The following is a 16872-nucleotide window of genomic DNA, read 5'->3' as shown; positions in this document are numbered from 1 at the left end:
TGTTTGTTTCTTTTCTGGAAGTCAGATACTGGATTTTATAATAATGTGGTTTTTTTTTAAAAGAACTATGTTTTCCGTAATTCTTAGCCATGTATGTAAGTTATGTGCCTGCGTGGTCTGAGTCACTATTTGCTCGTTGAGCATTTCTTTTCTTAGCGATATGCCATGCTCTAACTTTTACATCTTTTCTCCTTTTGAATACTACTGGAGCAGGGGAGAGTTCAGCTGCTTCATTTACAAGTTTTGATTTTCTTTATTCTAGCATAAGTTCAAAGAAATTCGGTTGTTTATTTCCTTAGTCTAAAAGGAATTATCTTGGTGTTTAGTAAGTGATTGTTTCTTTCTGGCCACCTGGAAGCCAATACGTCTTCAAGTACAGTTATCTGTACAACCAAAGTTTAGATTTTGTACCTACTAAAAGCCCTGAAGTACAGTAAGAATAACATTTTCTGATGAGTTGGCAGAGAAAATTGCTGAAACAGCTGTTGAATGGCAGGGCAACTTATTGTTTAAATGATAAACTTATTACCCTATTTTGTTCCATCATTAGCAAAGGTCTATAGTATCTGAGATTAAAGTGTCTCAATAATGCAGTCAGTAATGTATACCAACTCTTCAGTTGAAGTGTTTTAGAAAAAAAGTAGTATTCTCAATTGTTACTTTTTTTTATGCACCAAAAACTTGACTTTTTTGTTGGTTTGTCCAGAATGCCTAATTTATATCCTTGAGGCAGCTCTGGTTTGATAGGGAACAGAACGAGAATAATAATAAATTTAAAAAAACCCAAGCAAACTGAAAAGACATAATGATTAATATGAGGCCACTGGATACTTTTGCTAGTGACATCTGTTAGTGCTAACAAACAGTTTTTGTGAGTCCTTAATCATAGGCAGAGTGTAGGAGAGTATGGCTTGGGTGGTATCTGCTACTGCCAGGAGCATTATTTAATCTTAGAAAGCAAGAGAACATGATTAAATAGAAAATAAAGACGTGTAGTTTGTAATATTTTTACCTGAAGGCTGAAAAATAGGAGGGCCATAAGTAATGCATCTACATTTGTGAAGAAATCTGTCTGGCCTAATGTTTATTATCCAACAAACTAATATTCAGGTGTGTCAAGGTGTTGTTGCAATTCATTGCTCAGGAAGGACACTCAGTGTTTAGAAAGCCACAAATAGATCAGTGAATGAGGATGCAATTCAGAGGGAGTTGATTGCTTTTAATTAAGGGTTTGGTCTCTGTAGAATGCATGTTTGATTATTTTGGTGGTTTTGTTGACATCACTGTTGCAGAAGCTTTTACTATTTTTGAAGAGTTTCCAGACTTCTCACAGAACCTTTAAGTAATAACGTGACTGGAATCACGTTTGTGCATCTGGACTTTGCCCTTGTGGATAAGCCGTGAGACTGTGCTTCTTCACAGGAAGTGAGATCAGGGTGACTTACCACTCAGATAAGCAATATATTTTACAGTCTTTTCTTTACCCAACAAGACCCCTTCTCAAATTCATCCCTCTACCTGACAATCTCATCTTAGATATTTCTGCTATGTATCTCTCTCTCTGATAAAATTGGTACTCTTTACCTGATGACTATCTTAAATCGCAAATCGCTCTTTGGAGCAGGGTGGATAGGGGAGGTAGGACAGCTGCCATCGAAGTTTACTTATTTGTTTTTAAACTACTTTTTTATACATCATTCAGTCAAATGGGGCATCAGCCAGGATGGCTTCTAGGAATATTGAAGTACAGATATCTAGATCATTGAACTGACACAGTGTCTGCATGCACGGCGTGGCTGCGCCCTCTTTGATGGTGGATGTGCTGACCATTAGACTGTACGGCTTTACTTCTGTATCTACCTTGCTGTTCTGTAAATATAAGAGGTGGTTAATACATGGGCCAACTGGGAAAAAAACAAAAACAAAACAAAAAACACAAAAAAGACCCTAACAAATAAAGTTTCCTGTTTTAGACAGCATTTGATTATTTGACTAAAATCAGGCATTCGTCAGCTCTCAAATACTTCTGAAAAGGAAACTGATATCTGTCAGGCACCTCAGTTGTATGAATATGGAGGGTTTTGTATGAATTGATTTGCCTTTGCAGAAAACACAACACAATTGTTAAGTTTCACAATATTACTTTGTTTTTCTGTAGCATATTACGTCAGACAGCTACATTCCATGCCTTGCTGATCTCTGCAAAGCCCTCTGGGAAGTCATGCTCAGCTACTACCGAACAATGCAGTGGCATGAGAATCATGACCAAGATGAGGCAGCAGCTGTGTCTTCTGGTAGGAAACTGTTCTGGAAACAAAACTTATGATATTTGGAAATAACTTTTCATATGCTCAAGTTGTTAATTTGTGTGTTGGTACCTTTGTGGTCTTGACTCAGTGCCTTCACCGTTATTGCTTATAGTGTGCAGTAAGGGCTTAAATACTCACTAGATTTTTGTAGTCTTCAATATAAGGTTCATTTTTTAGTGAATAAGTATATGTGCCCTTATTACAGATATAGTTTTGTTTTAAAGAGTGTTGATTGTTGAGTTGGAAGTCAGCTGTGGTAGATGACTACAAAATCTGAGGATTTTTCCCTTTAATACAGGAACAATGTGAGATTTCAGATTTTTTAATCAATGTTGAAATTTTCACTGCATATTAAGCTTAATAGATTGGGGTACTGAATTGTGTACTAGGAAAGGTGACTGAGGTGATAGGGAACTGAATCTGTTGTAAATGTGTTACTGTGATTTTCAGGAATAGAATTTCCTGAATGTTGTATGTCATATATACTAGTGAATCCATCGTAAGATATGGTCACAATTTCCTTGATACCCTTAACAGGAAAGGGCAAACATTTCATCTTAAAGTATAATTTTGGTTTTCTTTTATTGTGTTCAGATTGTGGTTTTTAGGACAGAAGCACAAAACCTTCATCTGTTATCTAAGTCCTCCTAAGTACATTTTGCCTGGATGTATTCTAAATTAATATAAAATGTCTGAAGACAGACTTTATTTCCCTACTAACCCAAGATGCCTTGTGTTGGCAGAGGGAAGAGTGTGAAATTTACATTATTGAAATTTATGCAAAACTCCTATTTATTTGAATCAGATAGGATAGCTCTTTTCTTACTGAAAAGGAGGCTTCTGCCAAAGGACAAGGACTACAGGATTGCTGCTAAAGTTATTCCTCCTTGCCTGATTTGCATAAAACTTTTATCCTTTACGTTAGATGATGAGAAGAAAGAGGAAAAAAAATTGGAAATAGAACTAAAGAACAGATCTGGGAACACTGTGCTTCCTACAGTCTTTGCAGTGTAAAAGATGCAGGTATCATAAAGAGTTTATTGTATAGAAACATTATTGCAGTAGACTACTTGCTCAGCTCCAGATGTAATTTTAAAAATAGTTCCCCTTAGTGTGGTTACTTATGATATCCTGAAGAAAGAAAATTATTTGCACTGCAAAACCTTTTAAAGGAACCATTAAGCCTAATAAAGTGGTATATTCAGGCACATGAGTCATTTTAAATGCATTGCTTTTTAAATGCATGCCAAAGTGTTGGTATGCTTACTACTAATCCACTAAATCTTCTGTCACTAAGTTTTTTAAGTTTCTTGAGACTTTGTGGCTTAGCTGTAATGTACAACCAGAATATATTTGAGCTACTGAATCACTTTTTCAAATACTTCAGTAATGATAAAGCACACAAGGGAATTTCACAAGTATAATTTAATTTCAGAGGGACTATAAATATCTATCAAATGTCTGTTTTTTGTAAAAGTCATTGCTCATGCTGTAGTAATTATTAAACCTGTACTTGGAAGTCTCATTCCATATTTATTGATTTAATAGCTGTGATATGTGCTAAAACCAAAGAGTAAAATTCCCATAGAAAGGGTGGGTATGTGAGAAGGAACCATGGAAGACAGTTCAGGAGATTATGATAAAATTGTTCCCTCAATTAAACCGCATAGACTGGAACAATAGAAGGAGCAGTCTTAACTGTTGCATGTGTATCTGGCTTTTATCATTTTGAGAACTCAAAGAATTTTTCTCTCATTGTCCCAGTTAATGTCAGCAGTCTTACAAAGCACCTTAAATGGGTCAAGGGACTCTTGATTTTAGGGCACAAACCCAGCTGTAGAAGTGAGAAGCTGGATTTAGAAGATGTGAATTACATAGCTCTTTCTATTTTAGTAGTGAAGCTTATCCAAAAGAAGTCCTGCATGGATTACGGAAAGGAGGTTGCACTTCATCTAGATTGCGTTATCAGCTATTTGTGATTATTCATGCCTGTACAGATGTTAAAATGTACTTTGTGTAACTTGTAAATAATTGACCTTCCGCATTTCTGAGGAAAGAGGTGTCTGCTTTATGTTGTTAACTATTCTGCATATTTGTGTTCTGAAAATTAGTCTAGTTTGAGACTGAAGAGCAAAATGGAGTAGAAAATACTTCCACAACAGGTGTTTTTTTTTTGTTTGGAATGTTTATAGGAGAGACTCTTTGAGATTGAGGCTCTTTTATTTTTTTTTCACTAGAATTGAGTTCAGAATTTGCAGTTATCGTGTGGACTGGTCTTTGGGGATTACTTTTTTAAGATCAATTGAAAAAACCCTTACTTGGAATAAACTAAATGGAAACAGATAATTATCTCCAGATACAAATGCAATCCTAAAAATTTTTAAAGCATAAGACATATTTTAGTACATTTCATGAAATAGGAAATTCTAATGAGATTTAGTTTGCTGAAGTGTTATAACAGAGTAGCAGTAAATCATAGTGAAATGTAGGGTATTGATAGTTTTATCAATCATCAATAACAACACTTAACTAATTGCTCTAATATACTGTTGGAAAGATAGTGTTAAGTGTTCATATGCAGGACTTGTTTAATCATACCGAAGATAAAATTAGTGAACTAAAATTATCAATTCCATAGCATGAGATGAGTTCTATGTCACATTTAATGAACTGCTGTGATTTCGTCATTCGTATAGTAAGCAGCAAACTGCTATGATGCAAGTTTTCATCCCTGAAAATAAACTGCTTACTGGAAAATTTTCCATTGCCATAAACCAGGAGCACCGGGAGGTTGCCAGGGAGAACATTGCATGGATTTTTATTGAACAATAGCATACATATGACTGTCTGCCTAACCATTCCTTCATAAATGGCAGTTTGGGAGGACAAGGACTGTGGTCTTAATCTTGAGAACAGGTCAAAGATACTGACTTGTTTAGGCTTGATTTCAATCTGCAGAAGTACAGAGAGAGGAGGCTGCAGAAACTTAGAGTGTGCTGTCACTAGGATAGCTGGTTTTGTATACTCATATAGTCAGAGAAAGGATAAATCTGCTTGGTGTTTCTCTAGTTGGGTTATTCTTTCTGTTTATATTTTGTTTAATCTTCCATGATAAATCACTTTTGGAAATGCATTTGTCAGAATTATTGCTTTCAGGAGAAGAGGAGCATATTTAGGTACAGTTAATAAATTATAATTTACGTATACAGTGGCTAATATTTGTTTTATGATTTTTTTCTTTCATAAGGAAAATTTTCTCTGAGTGCCCTGCAACAGTAGATATGGTATGGAATTATGTTTGAGTCTTGTTTTCACATCAAGCAGGCTTTTATCTTCTCATTTTGAGTAATTAGGGTAAATTCTCAGTCTACCTACAAAAGCTTAATGACTTTAAACAGGAAAGAGATGGACACAGCTTTGCAGTCTTGGAAGAAATGAATGTCTATCCCTAATATAAGCCCAAATTCCAGAATATATTTTATTATGTTTTTAATTGTGAGGAGGAGTTATTCAATTGAAAGTACCAGAGCTTTTACATTCTTGCTGCATATAGTATTGTACTAGTTCTGTGTTCTTGAGGCCTAGCCTCATGGGCAGACTAATTTTAACTTAACTGCCTTCAAGATTCTTCTTGGTAGTGTTCATATGTTCACTATCATAATAAGCTTGCAGATGAAGCTTCCTCTGTGTTTGATGAAGATTGTAATTTAATAACATGTTCAGACACACCAAATAGCCCCACTTGAAAGAAATTAAGCAAGGCCAGCATCCTTCTCAGTAACCATATTCCCCACATTTGCTTAATTTAAATGGAGCTACAGGTGTTGAAGGTTTCATATTTTTGTTGTTCCTACTATGCTTATATAAGCATTCGTATAATAGGTAATGTATTATATATGTAATTAAAATATTATTTTTTTATTTACATGGGAAATGCAAATAGGTCTTGTTCTGAGAAATACTTTGAAAAAGTTCAAAGCAGAAAACAGATGGTTGATGGGGAGAAGGAAGATGCATGTCGTGCTCTTCTACTTACAGAGAGTCTGGCCTAGGACTGGGATTATGAGACACTAGTAAATGCTAATTAGGATTAATGATTGTTACAGAAGGAAGCTGTGCTCACTTGACGGTGAGCTCTGGATGATCTGAAGAAGACATGGTCAGAACATGGTCAGACTCTGCTGTGCTCTTTTGTACTTCCGTTTAATTGAATTCTCGGTGTCTGATACCAACCATAACTGTTCTTGTTCGGTGAGCAGCTCTTTCCTTCCTTCTGTTAAATATGCAGTGCTGCAGAGGTTTGTTCTGCACATGTCTGAAAGGGTTGATTAAAGTCTTGCGTCCAGCCTCCTGTTCCTTACTGGGCTCGTTAGTAAGGGACTCACGATCTTCACACGATACTCATCTAGACTGCAAGGTCTGGATTCAGGGCAAGGCTCAACACAGAAAGAGCACTTATGTTGTTGACAAAAAATTTCTTAGCGCTGGCAGATGAAGGGCAGATGTAGGTTCTTTATGGTTCTGGACTCTTCTTCATTAAACAAGCAAAATCACACATGAAAAATTGCTACTCTTTCTGAGGAAATGAAATAAGCCAGGAGGCTTTCTGGAAAAAAATACGAACCCTGGTAATGAAGAACTGCAAATGTCAGTTAGGATTAGCTCTCAGTGTGGTCCTGCTAGCACGTTACCATCTAAGGAATATTATTGTGACAGGGATTCAGTATGCAGGTGGCATTTTTGTCCTTGCTAGTTTTGAATGACTGTGTAAAATCCTGTCCCTGCATTCATGAGATCTGCTCGTGAACGAAGAATTGCTGTAGCTGCACCTAAGCCATCTGGCAGCATCACACAGTTTTAACAGGCTGAACATGCTTCACAGCCTTAGTGCTGTCTCCCTGGGTGGAAGCTGCGTGTAATCCCACTGAGACAATTTGGTCCATGGCCTTGGATCACTTCTGAATTCCTTGTTGATGCTGTGAAGAAATTTTTTTTTTTTTCCCTCCAAATAACATGTTCCACAAGTTAGGGCTGACCAAGACACTAGTGCCAGTCACTGAGGAGCTATTAAACATTCTGCTCTTTCCTTTACCTTCCTGTCTGCATTGTAGCAGTGATGTATCTAGCTGTTGGTCACGAAGTCAAACAGTTTAAAAAAGAGTCCATCTTTCAAGAATGTAATCTAAGGCAAGAATGTTAGACATGTCCTAGTCTGTTAAACATGTCCTTTTTCTCTCCAAGTAGGCCCAAATTGTAGATAGGGACTGTTTTTCCTGTGATGTCATAAGCAACTGCTTTCATTTATTTAGTTAGTTTTCTCCAGGTCCCTCTCTGGGTTCCTGTAGGATCTGGGCTTTGTGCTGCCTGTTCCTGTGACTCCTAGGCAGCAGGGAGAATTCCTGATGTGCATGCAAAATGATCGCTTGGGGCTTGGTGGAGGTTTGTGAGAGGAGATACTGGGATCAAGAGTAAGGGAAAGAAAAGGCTTTGTGTTGGGAGCCTGTGCATGGAGGTAGAGAGACAAGACCAGCTGGACCAGGAACAAGGGAGTGAATAGTCTTCTCAAATACTGAAGACGAGCTGGAGGTTGCAGAAGAGGTGGAAAGACGGGTCTGAGCTGCATTGCAATGCTGGGATACTACAGGCAATCTGAACTCTTCTGTGTGTGCTACCTCTTGAGTGATGGGGTGGAAGGAGGGCTGTACACTTCATAATAGTCCAGTGTAATATTTTATGTGAAATTTGTCTTCCATGTCAAATTACTAAATGGTTTGGGCTTTAAAGGACATGCATAGTTTTTGTCCTTGTCAGGAACAGCAGAGTTTTCTTGTCATGAGGAAAGTTTGTATGTGTGGTCTCGCTAAGACAGAGCTTTCCTGCGGTCATTCACAGACTGTGAAGCAAACTGCGTGACACTGTGCCATCACAGACTGCAAGCGTAACCACAACTGTACGCTTACAAACTGCATATAAGATATTACTTTCTCTTTTTTAAAATGGAAATAAAATATATTTCCTCCATGGGGAAAGAGAGGACCACATACAGGAGAAGCTTACTATGTGTTACAATGCTTTTTTGGAAAGTGATCCAGTGCTGTGGAAATGAAGGTTTTAGAATTAAATGAAATAATTTGGAAGAATGAAAGACACCTGATGGTATGATTGACATTATTTCATGCATAAGCGTGGATTAGTATGAGAGGGAAAAAGAAGAAAAGAGCATGCTATATTGTTCACATAGTTCATGGAAAAAGTTTCAGTATTTTTCCTTGGAGTTGCTCACAGAATTTTTTGGGGGACAAAGTTAAAAGTTTTGCTTCTAAAGTTTCTAAGTTCATTATTTTTGTCTACAAAGGTAGAATATGTTAGAGAATCTTGTTGTAGAGGATAAGCAGTGCTCACTTCAGCATTCAACTTTATCTTTTGTGTTTGAAATATCAGTATGTGGTATCTTGCTTACATAAAGCAATCAGAAGCTCTCCTGGTCTGCATTAGCATATAATATTTATATGTGCTTTATTCATTTCCTTTCAAAAGTTTAGAGCAATAGAGCTCTCCTGGAATTTGCATAATGGATAATATGATAATGGCTAAGGCAGAAATTTCATTATGGGTAGAAAACTAGGATACATTTCAAGGCTTTTGAAAATATCTACAATACCTTTCACCTTCAGTTTCAGATGGCAGCAATGTGATTGGAACCGAAGAGAACAGTTTTGACCGCAGCTATGTAAAAAAGAAATTGGAACATGGGCTTTCACGAATATGGCAGGTATGTATTTTGACTTTTTTTTTTCCCTAAATATTTCTCTCCCTGTCTCCCCCCTCTCCCCCTTGGTATTAATTACAGTTATATTTATACTGATCTTCTTAAAGAAATCTCTCTGGGGATTTTTTTTTTTTTAGTGATTTGTTTTGGGCTAAATATATCAAAACCATAGAAATATGATTTCCATGACTCAGTTACTACTTGGTTGCTATACTTACAAACTCAGTCAAGATACCAAAACATAGCAACATGACTTTCAGCCTGATTCCACTTCTCCCAATCTGTGTGCTGCCCCACAATCTATTTTCTTCTCGTGTGGCTTTCTCTGTTAGCACAGTCATACTGCTTTATGTTTCTGGTATGACCATAGCTATGGAGATCTTGAAGTCTTGTGAACCTGCCTGGTTTCACAGTATTCCTGGTCTGACTGCTGGATCAGTTTAATGTGCAGTGAGACCCCAAACGTATGATGAAAAAGCTGTAAACCATTTACATGGCTGAATTGTAATCCAGAGCTCTGTTTTTGCAGTGGCAATAAAGCATCTAGGATTGACCTTGTGTTTTAGAGTGTTAAAGAAACTGATTATAATATTACTTTAGAAAGTCAATGAGAAATCATTCATGTTACAGAAAATGGAGGTCTACTCTAAATCTCAAAAAGAAGTTTGTAAGTGCAAACAAACCAAAAAGTGCTAATGAACCAGTCATCTGAGACTTCACCTTTTGTCTTTAGTGTATTAAGTATGCAAAAACTTGCTTGTGTTTTCTAGGATGTTCAACTGAAAGTGAAAACATATCTTCTGGGAACAGATCTGTCTAACTTCAAATATGATGACTTCATATTTGTACTTGATGTTATCAGCAGGTATACTGATGTGGTCGTAAGACCACTTAATAGATATGCACAAACTTGAACTCTGATAAAACAGCACAGTTAATTAAGGCTGATATTTACATTCTGATTGCCAACTATTGTTCATATGTACTGATAGTTTGAAGAGCACTTCTTTATGTGGGAGTTTGTGAGGATGTATTTGGGAGAGGTAGCGTAAATTGCTTTGCTGCTCAGGTAGTGCTTAAGTGCGATATGATTTCAGTGTTGTCTACCTTTAACATTTCAGATATGCAGATCTGACAATTTTGGTGTTCCTAAAAGCTTTTAAAGGGACTCTTACTCAAGAGCAGTAGAATACTGTGGTACTGCTAACCCATACAGTATTGTATCCTCTGTTTTGGCAATAAAATGATGGATTCAGACTGTGAGCTGTACAGCTTGCAAGCCCTGTGTAATGGGATCTCGAAAAGACATTTATTTTGCTTGTGACTCTTTGTATCTATGTGTATGGGACATTATGATAGGATTTGGAGGGAAATGAGACATGGACTTTTGTGGAATGAGTGAAGTGTTTGCAACTTAACATTGGTGCTCTGCTTTTGTGGAGATACATGTAGGCTCATGGTAGTGATTGAGGCTTGTAATTCAGGTTGGAACAGCAGTATTAATAAATCAATAAATATTTCTAAACTTTGTTTTATTGTTATAGGCTGATGCAAGTTGGAGAAGAATTTTGTGGCAGTAAGTCTGAAGTTTTGCAAGAATCTATCAGAAAACAAAGTGTTAACTATTTCAAAACCTACCACAGGTGAGACCACTATATGTGCAGTGGATTAACCTAATGGCATTTACTTTTGTGTGGTTTAACTTTAAATGCTTTCCAAAGGAATTCCACTGCCTAATGTTCCTGCATTGAGGTTGACAGATAGTGGAATATGTTTCATGATGAGAACAGGGCTCTGAACTCTGGAGAAGGGGAGATGGTGGAGAAGCCTTTGCTTCCACTATGGTTGTGGAAAACTCTAGTTCTGCAGCAGGCAAGCCAGATAAAGATGAAAAACTTTTTATGTAGAATTTCAGTAGTTTTTCAGGCTGCCTCTTAAGCTGTCTCCTGGGATCCTGAGGATGAATGCCTCTGAAGTCCATACTTCCTAGCAAAACTCTTACTTTTTTTTTCTATGCCATTACATAAAAAGAGCTGATCATGTGTGGCTATGAAATTTTTTTTCAATATGCAATTTTGTCTTATATCAAATGAGATGTTTAGAACTGAGTCCACCCTTTTGAATCATGTTTTCATAGTTTTTTCATTGGCAGTATCTAATTGTGTTTCAGTCAACTCTACTATCATATCTGAGGCTAGTCATATGTGCTGTCATGTGCAGGCAGTCTCTGGCCTCAGATATGATATATGGCTATGACAGCTTAGAGACTTCTCTGTCTGTTCATTTTAATTGTCTTGATTTCCCAAGTGTTTTGGTTTGGATGGTTGACAACTAGTTATCTAGCATTTGATGGTTGCTAGATGGATGGTTTGGATGATTGACATTCTAGTTATCTAGCATTTATCTTCTTTCTGGGTGTTAAAGCTAGGGAGATATGAGAAGAAATACAGTGTTCCTTGCTCTAAGAAACTTACTTTCCCAGTCTTGATCTGTTACCTTCTGTTGTATGGGAGCTGTCATACAACTAATACATGCAAACCCATTTGGTCTGAGACTTTCTGCCTAAAATCTATAAAGTATGAAAATTATGAGAGAAGAACAAGAAACAGTGTCTAAATTCAGAAGCTGAGAATGTGGTTTGGAATTTCATCCAGCTTTGGTAGTTTGTAGCTAGGATTTCTTTCATTGTATGAAGACCTCAGTTCCAGTTGTCTGAAAACCTTGAGCCATAATCAGATACACATTATGTCTTCTCAGGAGATGAGTTGATTAAGATACCATGCCACCTGTCTTTATTTCTTGAAAGCATTTTGAACCCTGAACGGAATTTCGTGAACTGATTTGGAAACTGAGCTTGCAGCTCTAGGTTCAGAAGAGCTGTTCTGATCTACCTAACTGTCTTTTACTACACTGATTTACCACATAATACCTTATTTGGTTAAGTAAATACCATTTTGACCATTATGGTTTTGCTTATGTTTAAAGGACCTATTTAACAGCTTAGGGAATCAGAGAGTAATTTTCTGAATTGTCTTTGAGTAAAATAAAGGTTAAGGAACATTGATAGAATATGTATAGAAATAATCGTTTTTTTGAAATAACTTGTGTTTTTTATTTAAGGTAATGTTTCTTGTAATTCTTGTGAAAATATAAGGAAATACTTATTGGTATGACTCAAATTATGTGAACCTTTTAATACTTTTTACATGTTTTATGCTGTGTGGGTATTGTGAAGGTTAATTGGCTGATGTTTTCGTCCTCAGAAGGAAAAATATTAAAAATACCTCTCTCCCAGCTATATCCCTCAGGTTGATTTATATAAAAGCTTTAAGCGTCTTGCCTTTTCACGTCAAGCTAACGTGGCTTTCACTCACCTTGTGTATTTAAGTGAGGGGGGGGAAGCTTGTGCTTTTAAGGATTTGTTAATACGTAAAAGCTACATAGAGCTGAAATGCTCAGAGTCCAAGAGTTCTTAGATTGTATAATTTGACATATGTGGCCTCCTGGGTGGTGTGGTGATTTAGGGAACTGCCAACATAGAGAAAGCATTCAAAGGAACTGGTCATGTCATTCAAAAAGCACAGAAGAGCAATGTAATACTAGAACACAGGTGAAGCCTTTTTTGGGTAAAAGTTGATTATTTTGAAAAATTAGACAGGGCTTTTCGCAGAGAACACCAGTAAGGCAGTTTTTGGAATGCGATTTACTTTTTGTTCTGATATGTTTGTGAAAAGATGTGTCTGATCACTAAAGCTTTTCAGAGAACGAATGCATCAGACCTTCCCTGTGCGCCACTTTCTAGACTTGTATGCTGGTGAAAATGAAGAGCATTATTCAAGTACTTTGTCAGTGCCTTGATTTCAGCTTTGAAATGATACAAAAACTGGTGCTGTGTGGCTTTTAAATGTTTGCTTTTTCATGACTCTTTCTCCTTAGTCTTTCACTCAAATAATTTCAGTCTGTAATGCTGATTTTCACAGTGCCTATATCTGTTGATTCTGTTCACTTTACTGCAAGAAGATCTGCAAGCTACGGGTACTCAGTGCCTCAAAAATAGCGCTTGAAGTCTGTTTGCATTTAACTGGTGAATTTAAATAGACACAGCAAACCGTAGTGATAATTGAACACATTGCTCATCTCATTGAGGCAAGAAAATTTTAATTGTAGTGGTGATTATAGTTTGTTATTCAAATAGTGGTATTTCTAGAATATTTTACTGCCTAATTAGAAACCTAGTGCATAATTTACCAACTGCTACTTGTTAAGCAAAACAATGTACCATATATTAAGAAGAAAAGGTAAAGCAATGTGACCTCAATAAGCACTCATTACTGTCTTTTTCTATACGAGTTCCTGCTTATGTGGCAAAAAGATTTTCTTTGTTAACTGTATTTCTGCTTATGGCTGAACGGAGGCTTTTCTAATGATTAAAAAAATAACAGAAACAATGCAGAGATGTAATGGCTTGATTACGTTTCCCTAATATGTTTTCTGTATTAGTACCAAGGAAAATATAGTTTAGGAGATTAATAGCTGTTTAGCTTTTTTCTTCTCTGAGAAGTTGAGATGTCTGTAGAACATTAGTTCTTTCCAATTCCCTTTGCTACCTGTTGGCTTTGGTGTATTTGAAAGAAGCATCTGCCTTGTGTGGGCTCACAGAAGCTGTTGTACTGCTAATAGAGTGTATATATTATTGCTTTCTACAGTTTACATAGACAAGAAAAGGTCCAGTATTACTGCATAATCATAGATGTTCCTCTATACTTTCTAATGGTTTTGACAAAAAAATCTGTTTCCAGATTTTGGAGACTGACATTCTTTGAGAATTTTTCCAGAGGTATCATAAAACATAGACTGTGTTAGCAGACACAGCTTTTAGGTAGTCTGTCACTTGAAAGAATGAGTTAAGTATGTGTTTTCAGGTGTGGCTTTTTATACAGTTTTTGAAAGTGTTTTTCACTGCATAAGTTAAATAATTGTCTACTTCCTGATTTACTCTTACTGCCAATTAAGAGTATTCATTTGTTGTATTTCAGAACCCGTCTTGAAGAATTAAGAATGTTTTTGGAGAACGAGACCTGGGAACTTTGTCCTGTTAAATCAAGCTTTAGTATTCTGCAGCTTCATGTAAGTTCTATGAATAACATACAAATGTATTACTACTTTAATAACTAAGAGTCTAGGAGTTCTGAGAAGTAGTAAGATCCATGAACTACTGTGCAAATGTTTTTAATGGTTGCTAAAACTCCCTAAATTCCACTTCATGATATTGGAAACTTGAGATTCAAATGCTCTTAAAACAGTAGTCTTCCTGTTTCAGGCAGGTAGAGGTTTACAGAAGATGCTGGAGTTGTAAGGATAATGTTAGGTTTATGTTTCATGTTTTAATATGCTGTTAATATGTCAGTTTACCATTTCTAAATTATTTATCTGAGAGCAAGATGCTAAAAGATGAGTGCCTAAAAGTAGTCACATGAGCGCTCACTAGCTTGTACCAGTTTTGGTGTTTGTTTCTGGAAACATAGGTCATACTGGCTCATTTGGGGGAAAAAAAAAAAAGGTTAATTCTTCTGTGCTGAAGTCCAGCTGAAAGCAAGTAATTGGTGTGCTCACCTGCTGTCCGAAAGTGATTTTTGTGAAGTTTAGCATGGGGTGGGTGAATTTCACCTGTTTGGCCAAATGAAACATGGGTGCCTATGATTAAAGCCATCACTAAAGTGCAAAAATGGGTATAGCTCAGCAATCTCAAGCAAAAGATAATATTGCAGCTTCTGTAGAGTTAACTGTAGAAGTGAGGAAGCTGTTACTGGGGCAGTAATAACATAGACGGAAAAAGGAAGGAGGACCCTCAGTAGCATCCAGTAGCAGAAGTAGTAATATTTTTAATAGAGAAATGGGGTTATAAATCCATACATACTGCTCAAGGGACTGGAACAGCAGAAAATGGCAGAAAGTAACAAACAGAAATCTAACATTGCAGTCCTTTTAGCTGCATATATTTTGATCTTTAAACCTCTAGATAAATGATAATGTGCATTTTTCCGTTTACAAAGATCAATAGCTAGAGTTTAATAGATAAAAATGATATGTCAATTGACATAAGTCAAGGTTTTTAGAAAAAAATGTCTAAAATCATACCTTATGTGCCCTACTTAGTCCATATATTTGCAAAAGTCTGTGTACTCACCCAGTCATCAGAAACTTCATGTGCAATGGGTTTGAAAAGTAATAAATTTTGAAAAGAACTTTTTAAAAATAAAATATTAAGAAAAAAATTTCAACTTTAGTGAATTACTAGGTAACTTGTGTAGAGAAAACTACATTTTTTTCATAAAATTTAGGTCTTGGTTTATCTCCTAATTTCATAGAATCATAGAATGGTTTGGGTTGGAAGGGACCTTAAAGATCATCTACTTCCAACACCCCTGCCACGGACAGGGACACCTTTCCACTAGACCAGGTTGCTCAAAGCCCCATCCAACCTGGCCTTGAACACTGCCAGGGAGGGGGCATCCACAGCTTCTCTGGGCAGCCTGTTCCAGTGTCTCACCACCCTCACAGTAAAGAATTTCTTCCTAATATCTAATCTATATCTCCCCTCTTTCAGTTTAAAACCATTCCCCCTCGTCCTGTCACTACATGCCGTTGTAAAAAGTCCCTCTCCCGCTTTCCTGTAGGCCCCCTTCAGGTCCTGGAAGGCTGCTAGAAGGTCTCCCCAGAGCCTTCTCTTCTCCAGGCTGAATAACCCCAACTCTCTCAGCCTGTCTTCATAGGAGACATTTATTTTATTTCTGTGAAATAAAAAACCCACTTAGTTTTCACCTAGTGTTAGACAGTGAATAGCTTCAGAATGCAGGAGATATATTGCATGTCATGGCCAAAAACTGGTAAAATTAGAAAGACGAGCAGTATAAGATTGCCAATTTCAAGGTTAACTTGAGACAGCGTGAAAAGCATATTTAAATAAGCGGCAAGCTTTGGCTAAAAGTTTTCATATCAGGTTAGTTGTCCACAAGTTTGTTGTTATGCTCTGTTTTTATGGAACTGAAGTAATAATAACACTGAAACTGTCTTGTTGATGATTAAAATTTTACTTTATTTCTATTAATAGGAATTTAAGTTCATGGAGCAGTCACGTTCCCCATCTGTGTCACCTAGTAAGCAGCCTGCTTCAGCAATTTCAACAACAGTAACATTATTTGAGCAGTACTGTAACGGAGGAAACCCATTTGAAATCCAGGCGGACAGCAAAGATGATGAGACAGAAGACGTGTTAGCTTCCAATGGGGTATGGAGTGTTTCAGGAAAAAAAAAAAAGAGAAAAGCAAATCTTGCTCTCAGTAAATGATGATTTGTTTTGTGTATCAGTGATGGCAAAACGTCTTAGTACAAGGATCAGTTAACTTCAGTACTGTGTAAAATCTCAAGCCACTTTACTCCGTTAATGAGGTAGGTTGCTTTGCTTCTAACAGTGCCAGAAAGCCAGGCGTCCTGTTTAAAGTTCAGTTTGTTTTGCAATGAATCAATATTTTTTTTCCACTGAAGTCAAGTGTTCCTGAAGGCTAGCAAGACATGTTCCACCTAAATTAGTATTTTTCTAGGGGTTTAAGTTAGCTTTCTTTGTGGAAGTAATTTTGTCATTTTAGGACTGGCTTTCTGGCTTCTTAGGAAAGAATCATTGTGGGTTGCTCCTTCTGTTGTATTTGTTCACACCTACATGATTTGCCATGGATTATCTGATGTTTACTAGGCAGTTTTTAATTGTAATTTAAATGCTCAGGACACTGCTTTATG

At 36.7% G+C, this 16872-nt stretch overlaps 1 protein-coding gene across 2 annotated transcripts in view; it reads left to right on the top strand.

The window, feature by feature from the left end:
• Positions 1-16872, top strand: part of VPS50 (VPS50 subunit of EARP/GARPII complex) — a 90204-nt gene that overhangs the window by 36967 nt on the left and 36365 nt on the right. For both annotated transcript variants that reach the window (XM_068404644.1, XM_068404645.1), the window contains exons 13-18: positions 2159-2294; positions 8984-9081; positions 9849-9943; positions 10623-10721; positions 14115-14205; positions 16190-16366. In XM_068404644.1, the coding sequence (XP_068260745.1) occupies positions 2159-2294; positions 8984-9081; positions 9849-9943; positions 10623-10721; positions 14115-14205; positions 16190-16366 (696 nt within the window). The remainder of the gene's footprint in view (positions 1-2158; positions 2295-8983; positions 9082-9848; positions 9944-10622; positions 10722-14114; positions 14206-16189; positions 16367-16872) is intronic.

Source organism: Nyctibius grandis, chromosome 7 (assembly GCF_013368605.1).
Source record: "Nyctibius grandis isolate bNycGra1 chromosome 7, bNycGra1.pri, whole genome shotgun sequence".
NCBI lineage: Eukaryota > Metazoa > Chordata > Aves > Nyctibiiformes > Nyctibiidae > Nyctibius > Nyctibius grandis.
This window is presented reverse-complemented; position numbering and strand designations above follow the sequence as displayed.